Source organism: Heliangelus exortis, chromosome 3, assembly GCF_036169615.1.
Source record: "Heliangelus exortis chromosome 3, bHelExo1.hap1, whole genome shotgun sequence".
In the NCBI taxonomy this organism is placed as follows: Eukaryota; Metazoa; Chordata; class Aves; order Apodiformes; family Trochilidae; genus Heliangelus; species Heliangelus exortis.
In genome coordinates, this window is record NC_092424.1 from 5,712,403 (window position 1) to 5,723,313 (window position 10,911).

Sequence of the window (10,911 nt, forward strand, 5' to 3'; positions counted from 1 at the left end):
CCACTTTTGTCTTAGGCTGTTTGGGTTTGTTTTTCAAGGCAGAAAAGAGTGATTTACTTTATAGCAACATAAAAAGTGAAACAAGAAGATATTACATTGAAGCAACCACCCATAGCAAGGAGAGCAGGTGAATGTGCTAAGTCTGTCAGCATAACCTCTGAATTCTCACTTTTCCATTTTGAAGGATAACAAAAAAACTCCTCCAAAAAGCCTGACTGTACTAATGACAAATAAAACCTTCTGCAATTTCCCAGTATTTTTTTTTTTTAGGTATTCTAGGTGCATAATAACTTTGTCCCTCTAAAACAAATTAAAAGAGCAAACCAGCCACTGCCACCTGAAGATTATGGCTACTAAAATTTTGGCTCATGCTACCTGAGCAATTCACATGCAACAAAGCCTAAACTCCAGCCAGTTCTTACAAAAATTTTTGGTCACAGTAGCCATTTTCTTCAGTATTTGTTGCATTACAGAAAGACTGAACAGCACCTCAAATCTTGGGAAACTGTTTAAGAGGTTAAGGGGAAATCTCTTCCAAGGCAAAGAGTCTAAGCAGACTGACTCAGAGCCATTTCCACTCCTGACTGCTGGGTTACCATGACCCACTTAAAATTTTCAAATATTCTGTGTGAGGGAATTTCTGAACCATTAAGACCTTTGGTTTGGAAGAATCTGTTTTTACAGACTTACCCCAGGCTGCAATGAGACAGATGGGAATGCTGTGGCTGGAGAGCTCTCAGCTCTCCCTTCTCCTCGGACTATGCCACCTCCTAACTTATTATTAATGCACCAGCATCACTGGCACAAACTATCAGCTGCTCTAAAAGACACCTTGAGGCATTCTCCTCCCTTCTTCTCTTTAGACACCAGGCCAAAAATATAAAGCTTGATTTTTAATTGTTTCTTCTGCCACCCAAGCAGTGAGAGAACAAAAGCAGAGAACAGCAGAAGCCAATCTGTTTTAGCAGAGAAAACATCCTCCCCATGGAAAAAATGTGCTTTACTTTAGTCTGTATTGTATTTGCCTCCTTTTCCTTGGCAAAGGAACACTTACCTAAATTCAACTTTACTGTCTCACACCATACCAAAATTTTACATCATCTTTCCAATTCCATGAGCTTTAGCCAGCTTAGCCCAGGGATATCACTGTCTCACCTCCTCAGGGCAAAACTTTAATGGAAATGCTGAAGATTGTTAACAACCATTTTTTATGAAGACTATAGACAGAAATGTTAACTTCTTGCAAAAGGTTCCAAGCTTTCCAAAAAACAACCTTTGTGCTCTTACAATCTACCCCATTTTCTACTCCAAACAGCTTTATTTCAGACACCTGCATTAAGAGATTTTTCATATTTGCCAGACATGGTTTTGACTTCATCATTTCAGATCTTATTGTACCTGACAGAAATGGATTTGTCACTCTCTCTGCAGCCAGTCACCTATTACCTAATTCACATCTCTAAAAGGAATGGTTACTGTTTAAATAATGTCTCTCTTCTCATGAAATGACACAAAATTTTAAACTTCATTTAAAAGCATTGGAAGACCAGCCGTAACATTAAAAATAAATTTTAATGTTAAGTCATTTCTTGATCATTTGCTCTGACACCCAAATGTGCTGAAATTTAAAGTAGTACTATAGGGACACACAAGTGCAGATAAATCTTTATTGCCATAACTTTGTTTTTTTTCAAAAATGAGCATTGGGCTTTCAATAGGTTGTAGTTTTATGTCTTTATATGTACAACATTACAACTGCATATTTTAATAATAATGAAGTTAGTGATACTTTGATAACTCAACACAGTGTATTTATAAAATGAATTCTTATCAAAATACACTTTTCACTGGGATAATAAATAAAATCCTGCGAAACCCACCTACACAAAGTTAATTTTAACTCTGGTAGAACCCGATGTGGTACACAGTCCATTAACTACAATGTTTGCCCCTTTATCCCCCTACTGATGCTCATCTTCTGGGGTAAGAAAACATTTTCCCCCCCCTGTTGTGGTGTGACCTCATTCAACATCATCTTCAGCCAAGCACTGTGCACTTACAATTCTCTGTAAGAAGGAGAAAAACTCATTCACAATTATATAAAATTAACAGTAGGCAACTGATTATCAAGCAATGTCATTTTACACTGGACATTAAGCAGTGTAATTACTCAGCAAACTGATTAATATTAAGAATGGTACTCTGTTTCACATAAGTTTTTTGAAGTTCCACAGAACTTTGGTACTCTGCAATACCTAAAAAAGCCAAAGTCAGACAAATAACCTCATCAGCCTCGAGTGGTGACCACTGGGTGGTTTATGGCTCTGTTCTCTAAGGAAACATTTCAGCTCCATTTATGTCTTGTGCACCTGAGACTTTTAAGTGTTTTAAGTAACAATCTGGGCCTTAAACCAAAATGCAACCAGGCCTGAGCTGTAAAGGCAGCTGACTGAGGCACAGCACTCAGTCTCTGCTTTATGCAAGCTAACACCATGAGGGAGCACTCCTGTGCTTCCAAGAAGGTAAAAGCTGTTATTTATTTTACAACAGACTCATTTCCAGCATATTACCAACCTTACCTGTGCAGCACCCAGGCTACAGAGAGCATTTCATACCCACAGCCACAAACCCTTACCAGCAGGGAAAGATCCAAGCTTCCCAAAGTGTCATGCATTCTGGTGCCAGTTAACATTTTGTGTTTATAGCTGGCCCAGAAGCAACAGGCTAGCAAAAGCAACAGGCTCATTCTGATGGACCTTTACAGACACTTGCAGATATTAAAAAAATAAAACCCAGTTCAAGAAAGTTACTACTTTTCTGATGCTCCTAGTTGTATTCATGAAATGGTGGATCTGCTTAGAGTTTCAGAACTGTGGTCAGATGTCTCTGCTTTAGAAGAGTTTAAAATACCCAATGCACAAGAGAAGTTCTGTATTTCTCTTTTACCCTGTTTGCTACTAATGGTACTGTTTGTTTCAGGTGGAAAAAAAGCAAGTTTTGTATATGTTCAGCTGGATTAGAATGAAAACATATTACAAAACCCAACACTCCAGACTGATATAGTGGGTAAGGGAAACATTTCAACTGTTTTCAAACCAAAACAAGAGGGAAGGTTTCACCTACCTGGCTTATTGTAGGGAGCTTAGTTAGAAGCATCTGAAACACTGGTGGTGGAAGAGTCTGCTGTAGAACTTGTAGTAGCTGCTGGGGCTGTCCACACACAGCAATGGCATTGGTCAAGTGATCAACACCTTTCTCATATTCACCTGTAGGAGAAATTCAGGCTTTAAACCCAACTTTCTGTCACACTGCAAAGTATTTACATAAAACATTCATAAACACTGGATTAAAATCTTGAGAACCGTTCATGCTCTTCTTGCTTGATCTGAACTCAGAAGTTTAGAAACAAGTAAATAGGATTTCCCCAAGCTGAACTTGATTCCTGAGAGGATCTTAGTATATAAAAATCTTCTTCTAGCAAAAGTAAAAATTATTTTACAACTTACTCTTAAAAAAAAAAAGCTATTACCTTGAGCTAGTAGTTCCTCGCCAAGCTGGATCTCCTCCAGGAAAAACTTCTGAACTGCTTCAGCATCTTTCAGATCAGGCAGCTGGAACACACACAAGAAAACTGAAGTTGGCCCTTAAACATCAGTAAATAAACAAGCCAAGAGAAAACATTCTTGACTGAAATCAACCACACACACAGAGTACTTTTACACTGAAACTGGTAAAAAAATAGTATTAGAAGTGTCACAACTCAGTTACACATTTAAAGAATGTTTTGGAAAAACAGACTCAGGTCTCATGTTGCATCACAAATCTATGGAGACACAGCCTGAAATACTACTCTGTTTATTAATTACATGTTTTGTAGCAAATATAAATCCTGAGGTGTGCTATGTTCATCATAACTGTATTTCTTACAATTGGCTAAGATAAATCCACCTTTTCTTCCAGATCCATTGGTCACAAGGAAAGAGAAATCAAACACTTATGACAAAAACCTTATGACACTTATGACAAGGTTCAGTTATAGGGGTATCCCATCAATATTTGTAAGTCTTAAAGTCCTTGCACATACTACAAAGAAGAAAACACTATCAAGCCACACAGTAAATGTTTTATCCTCCATTTGACACAAAAAAGGAACCATTTCACATGGCCACTTGTGAATTTAAAAAACCTGAAGACTCCATATTGCAGAAGTGTTTGCAATGCTAGAATGAAGACAGATCTTTTGAACAAATCTTACAAATAACACAAATTAAACACCTTTCCAAACAGTACTGCATTACTGGACACAGTATTACCTTGGAAAGCCCTGCTCTCTCTTTGGCAAGCTTCTGTTTCTTCCTTCCTGAAAAAATAAAAACATCTTTATTTTTAATTTGCCATTAAAAGAGCCTTCAGGTTATAGTTCAAAGCCAGGAACAAATCCTTATTTTCAAAATAAGATACCAGTAATATAATCAAAATATTGAAAGCTGAACAACCCCCTCTCTGCCACAGTGTCATTTAGAGGTGTAAGGAGGGTCCTGGCTATGGCTGGTAAACCCCAGCTGTGGGGTCTGGGCAGAGCCCATCCCAGATGCACCAGGGGCAAAAGGGACAGAAATCTGGAAGAATAAAAGATTTCTCTACATGATTTCTATCAATCATCAGGCACCTACAAGCCTAATTTTTAACTACATGGTGCAGCCCCAACAGGACCTTTAGCAGTACCTAGGTGTACTTTTCCAGCTGCTTTGCAGCAAAAACTGAAATAAATATAAGTAAATATAACTACTTGGTCAAAGCTTTTGGCAACAGATCACACACATCTGGAATTATACACTTCAACCTGAAAAGGGGAAAGAAATGTAAAGAATCACCTAGATTTAAGAACTCAATGCTCATCTACAGAATGACTGTGCAATTTTTCTTCTTTTAACACATTTCTAGAGGTCCACATTTATAAGTCCACTAGCTATAACAATTACAAAAAAAAAAAAAAAAAAAAGCCAACCCAGACCTCTAAAGGATACCTCAAAATTTATCCCATCATGGTAACATTAGTTTTAAAACATATTTGCAACAGCCAAAGTGATAAAACAAGCAATTGCTTTCAGAAACACCACTCAAATTTTTTTCTTTTCCTTCAGATACCTCCAAGAAAATTAAAAACTTCCCCCTTTTCTAAAGACACTGTCACATTTGGAAAAGGGGGATGGGCTTCCAAGGGAATCTTTGGTTAATAAAGAAATGCAAGTGCACCCATCCAAAGCAGAAAGCTCTCAAACTGCACCTGACCTGCAGGTTTTTCAGGCAGAGCTCCTGAACAGGGGGAGCAAGTTTGAGGTGGGAACCAATGGAGGCAGTGCCACGGGCTGCAAAAATCCCCAGCAGCTTCAAAACCTGTCCCACAACAGAGCAAAACTACCAAATGGCCATTCACACCCTCAGCTCCTACCCCTGATGTCTGCCCAGGCTCGGGGGCAAAGTTCAGCATGGTCAGAAATTCTGTGTCTGACCAGAGAGCTCAGAGTCTACACGTGCAGACAGGAGAGTTCAGTTCCACACATGAAGAGGAAACACATCTAAAATCTTATTTGAAAACACAGATGTGGAAAACTAAGCAGCTCCAGATAGCTTTGCTCTCTCTTTTTGGTCCTAAGATTAAAGAGGATATGGCCCCAAATGAGCAACACAAAACCTGCTAAATAAATAAGATGAAGACATCTGGAAAACCAAAGTCCAGCAGTTCTTCAGGCTTCCAAGAAACTGTTTTTTCCCTGAAACCTGAATTTTGCCAACTCGTTTTTGTTCTGTTTTTTACTACAGGCCTTTGTAAACTTTGGTCCTAGTACAGCCCCCCAAGAGGTCTCCAATCTAACTGGGATGGCAAAACCAGTACTGGTTCTGTGTTTGTCAGCATGGGCTTGACCAAACAGAAGAGGCACTGACACACAGAGTCTCCTGACTTTTGGTGACATTGCATCAGAGGCTGGAAAACAATCTTATCCCAAGAATGCTGCTGGAAAAGATCTGCTGTGGCTTCAAGTTTTTCATCAAAGACCCCAAACTACTGCCCAAGAAACAGTTTATCTTCATCTAAAGAACTGCAGCTGGCTGTTGTGTTGGACTTTTTTTGGTCAAATATTTTATAGCCCAAGCCTGACCACCCAACAGCAGAGGAGCTGCAATAATCAGATCACTGGCACCCATACTAAAGAATCAACTACAGTACTAAAATAACAAAAAAATCAAATTCCTTAATATTACCTAAAGTCAACAAAATTATATAAAATACAACTAAAAGCAACCTAATGTTATCAACTCTAAAGATCCCAGTCATGTCTCAAATGACAACAGCCACCCCCAAATCAAACCACAATGGTAAAGAAAAATGTTAATTCTTAAACCAGACCAAGTCCAAAGTTTGTGCAGAGCACTCCTGGATAAGGGGAACAGCAGGATGTAAAAACCACCCCCAGTTCTTCTGCAAAAATCTGATGCAAGCTGAGATTTTTCTCTGCTACATATTTACCATGACAAAAAGGACCTGGCTGATGACACTGACACCGATTTGGTTTGCTTGTGCAAGGCAGGCACAGACACAACTTCCCTAAAAACTCCCCAGGAATAACCTGCACTGCAGGGCAAAGGGAACCTGGAGGACACAGAACAAGGATGAACCTGGGGTGCTACACACAGAGCAGGGGCCTCCAAGTATTCCACAGACACAATTTGCTGTGGAAAAGCTGACAAGAAGTGGAATAATTACACTGTGAGGTGTCAGCTCTGGTGCTTCAACCAATTCAGAGTGTTCAGGCAGAATCAAAGCATTTAAAGCACTTTTAAACATCACCAGGTAAGGATTTGGTTTTAACTGATCTAAATATTGAATCTCCCATCCACAAAACTCTGATCATGTGATGTTTACCAGAATGCTGATTTCTTATCTTCAGATAAGTTATCAAAGGAATCCTCCACACCCTCCCACCACAGAAACAGCCCAGCAACAACAGCACAACAACCATCAGATCCTTTCTCACGACTCACTCGGGTACCCTGGATAAACCCCAGTGCTCCCTCCCCTCCTTTCAGCTACATTTAAAACCTTTGGGCCCTTTAAATAAATGTTGAAGACGTGAAATAACGAAGAGCCACGGGAGAAAAGCTCCACATTTTGGATAAATCACCAGTTTTCTCTGGCATTCATTCTTACCCTGGGAGCTACCGACAGAGCTGCCAGGAGGGTTTAGAATGCGGGAGATCAAATCCCCCGGGGGCTGCTGCCTCACCGCGGCCACAGCCTCCCTGGGAGGGGTTGTGCCGCTTTATCTGATAAAAAAATGAAAAATCAGACCAAGAAAGCACCTGCGGGAACAGCACGGGTGAGGGGGTAAAAACATTTCAGCGGCTGAAGGGAGGGGAATTATTCCCGAGGAAGCTCCTGACACAGAACCCCCCGTTACCCCTCCCCAAACCACAGAAAAGGCTCCGAGGAGAAGCCCCCAGCCCCGGGGCGGCGAGGAGGGGAGGACACAGGCGGATGGGCACGGCCACCGGGGCTACCCCCCCCCGAACCGAACCGAACCGGAGCCACCACCCCCAACCCCCTCCCGAACCAGGGCCAACACCTCCCCCCTCCCGAACTGGGGCCATCATCCCCTCCCACCACCCCCCGAACCGAACCGAAGCCACCACCCCCACCTCCCGAACTGGGGCCATCATCCCCTCCTAAAGCGGGGCCACCATCCCCCGAACCGAACCAGGGCCACCACCCCCAACCCCCTCCCGAACCGGAGCCATCATCCCCTCCCGAACCGGGGCCAACACCTCCCCCCTCCCGACCTGGAGCCATCATCCCCTCCCACCACCCCCCGAACCGAACCGGGGCCATCACCCCCTCCCGAACTGGGGCCACCACCCCCACCTCCCGAACTGGGACCATCATCCCTAACGAACCGGGGCCACCACCCCCACCTCCCGAACCGGGACCATCATCCCTAACGAACCGGGGCCACTACCCCCACCCCCTCACCGAACTGGGGCCATCATCCCCCGAACCGAACCGGGGCCATCACCCCCTCCTGAGTTGGGGCCACTACCCCCACTCCCCTCCCGAACTGGGGCCACCACCCCCACCTCCCGAACCGGGACCATCATCCCCAACGAACCGGAGCCACCACCCCCCACCTCCCGAACCACGGCCCGGCCCCTCCCGAACCGGGGCCACCGCTCCCCCCTCTCAAGCCGGGTCCCGTCCCCCCCCCGTCCCGAACCGGGGCCATCATCCCCTCCCGAACCGGGCCCCGGCCGCTCCCGCCCGTAACCTCCGCAGCGCGGGCTGAGGCGGGGGGCATCGGGGTCTCAAGGCCGCTCCTCCCGAGGCGAGGGAGGGGCGAGGGGAGATTGGACCAGAACCGTCCGGGACCGGAAGGGCGCTGCGGAGCCGCCACGTGCCGCCTGCCCGCCCCGCCGCGCGCGCGGGCCCGCAGAGGAGGGGGAGGGGCGGCGGCCCTCGGGGGGCTGAAAAGGGCGGGGGGAGAGCGTCGGGGGTGCGGGTGTTTTGGGGGGAAAACGGGGTGTCCCGGACACTTACGCTCCCGCAGCCGGTTCTTGAAATTGGGGTCGCTCCGCCTCTTGCGGTCGAAGTAGATGCAGTAGCCGATGAAAAGGGCCCCGCAGAGCCCCGCCGCGATGGCGCTGGTCCTGCCCACCATCATGGTGCCCGGCGCCGAGGGAAGGTCCCGGCGCCGAGGGAAGGTCCCCCCCGACCCCCGCCCGCAGCGCGGCCCCCGCCGAGCTCCGCAGCCACCTTGGGGCGAGCGGGCAGACAGAAAGGACCCCGCCGCGCTGCCGCCTGCGTCATCAACCAGCGCCGGGTGAGGGCGGCCGCTGCAGTGCCTGCGGGCAGGTCGGAGGGCTCCGGGGCGCATGCGCAGTGCGGGCGCTGCGGAACGGGGTTGGGAGAAGGGGGTTGGGAGAGGTGATCCCGGGGCTGGAACACCTTTAGTATCCCTTTAGTATCCCTTTAGCATCTATTTCTTTAGTGTCTCTTCAGTATCGCTTTAGTATCTGTTTCTTTAGTATCTCTTTAGCATCTATCTCATTAGTATCTCATTAGTATCTCTTCAGTATCTATTTCTTTAGTATCTCTTTAGTAGCTGTCTCATTAGTATCTCTTCAGCATCTGTCTCTTTAGTATCTTTAGCATCTCTGTAGTATTTCTTTAGCATCTCTTTAGTGTCTCTTTAGTATCTATCTCTTTAGTACTGCTTTAGTATCTATCTCTGTAGTATCTCTGTAGTATCTATTTCTTTAGTATCTCTAGTGTTTATCTCTTTAGTATCTGTCTCATTAGTATCTCTTCAGCATCTATCTCTAGTATCTTTAGCATCTCTCTAGCATCTATCTCTAGCATCTCTCTAGCATCTATTTCTTTAGTGTCTCTTTAGTATCTATCTCTAGTATTGCTTTAGTACCTATCCCTGTAGTATCCCTGTAGTATCTATTTCTTTAGTATCTCTAGTGTTTATCTCTTTAGTATCTGTCTCATTAGTATCTCTTCAGCATCTCTCTCTAGTATCTCTGTAGAATCTCTAGCATCTATCTCTAGTATCTATTTAGTATCTATCTCTAGTACCTCTTTAGTATCTCTCTCTTTAGTATCTCTTTAGCATCTTTAGCATCTCTTTCTTTGGTATCTCTCTCCTTAGTATCTCTTTAGTATCTTTCTCCATGGTCTGGATGAGGGGTCTGAGTGTCCCCTCTGTCCCTTTGCAATGACCCCAGGATGGTGGCAGCATTGTTCTGCCTGGGGACAGGCAGGAGGGATGGGACAGGGCAGGAGGGAGGGATGGGACAGGCAGGAGGGATGGGACAGGGCAGGAGGGAGGGATGGGACAGGGCAGGAGGGAGGGATGGGACAGGCAGGAGGGAGGGATGGGACAGGGCAGGAGGGAGGGATGGGACAGGGCAGGAGGGAGGGATGGGACAGGCAGGAGGGAGGGATGGGACAGGCAGGAGGGAGGGATGGGACAGGGCAGGAGGGAGGGATGGGACAGGCAGGAGGGAGGGATGGGACAGGGCAGGAGGGAGGGATGGGACAGGCAGGAGGGAGGGATGGGACAGGCAGGAGGGAGGGATGGGACAGGCAGGAGGGAGGGATGGGACAGGCAGGAGGGAGGGATGGGACAGGCAGGAGGGAGGGATGGGACAGGCAGGAGGGAGGGATGGGACAGGCAGGAGGGAGGGATGGGACAGGCAGGAGGGAAGGGACAGGCAGGAGGGAGGGAAGGGACAGGCAGGAGGGAGGGATGGGACAAGGTAGGAGGGAGGGATGGGACAGGCAGGAGGGATGGGACAGGCAGGAGGGAGGGATGGGACAGGCAGGAGGGATGGGACAGGCAGGAGGGAAGGGACAGGCAGGAGGGAGGGATGGGACAAGGCAGGAGGGATGGGACAGGCAGGAGGCAGGGAAGGGACAGGCAGGAGGGAGGGATGGGACAGGCAGGAGGGAGGGATGGGACAGGCAGGAGGGAGGGATGGGACAGGCAGGAGGGATGGGACAGGCAGGAGGGATGGGACAGGCAGGAGGGATGGGACAAGGCCCATGGCTCAGGTCCCACCAAGCCAGAGCCAGGTCCTGCTCCTGGCTCACATCAACCTCCTGGGGCTCTTCTCCCAGGTACCAATCAGTGGGATGAGAAGAAACGGCCTCAGGTTGTGTCAGGGGAGATTTAGATGGGATACAAGGAAAATTTCTTCATGGAAAGGGCTGCCCAGGGAAGTGGTGGAGTCACCAGCCCTGCAGGTAATTAACAGATGTGGTGTTAATGGGACTTGGCAGTGCTGGGTTAAGGGTTGGACTTGATGATCTTCAAGGTCTTTCCCAACCAGGATTGTGTGGATCTCAGTGTA

General features: G+C 46.5%; 1 protein-coding gene and 1 non-coding gene across 2 annotated transcripts; both read right to left on the minus strand.

Moving 5' to 3' along the window:
* Positions 1 to 1,653: 1,653 nt before the first annotated feature.
* On the minus strand, positions 1,654 to 8,903 carry TOMM20 (translocase of outer mitochondrial membrane 20). Its single transcript, XM_071739004.1, has 5 exons — positions 8,591 to 8,903; positions 4,314 to 4,360; positions 3,530 to 3,611; positions 3,124 to 3,266; positions 1,654 to 2,066 (listed from the first exon to the last, which is right to left on the minus strand). The coding sequence occupies exons 1-5, from the start codon at positions 8,712 to 8,714 to the stop codon at positions 2,022 to 2,024; spliced, it is 441 nt and encodes a 146-aa protein (XP_071595105.1). The 5' UTR covers positions 8,715 to 8,903; the 3' UTR covers positions 1,654 to 2,021.
* On the minus strand, positions 7,120 to 7,254 carry LOC139795615 (small nucleolar RNA SNORA14). The gene has a single exon (XR_011725602.1). It is a non-coding gene; the product is annotated as a small nucleolar RNA SNORA14 (small nucleolar RNA).
* Positions 8,904 to 10,911: the final 2,008 nt, after the last annotated feature.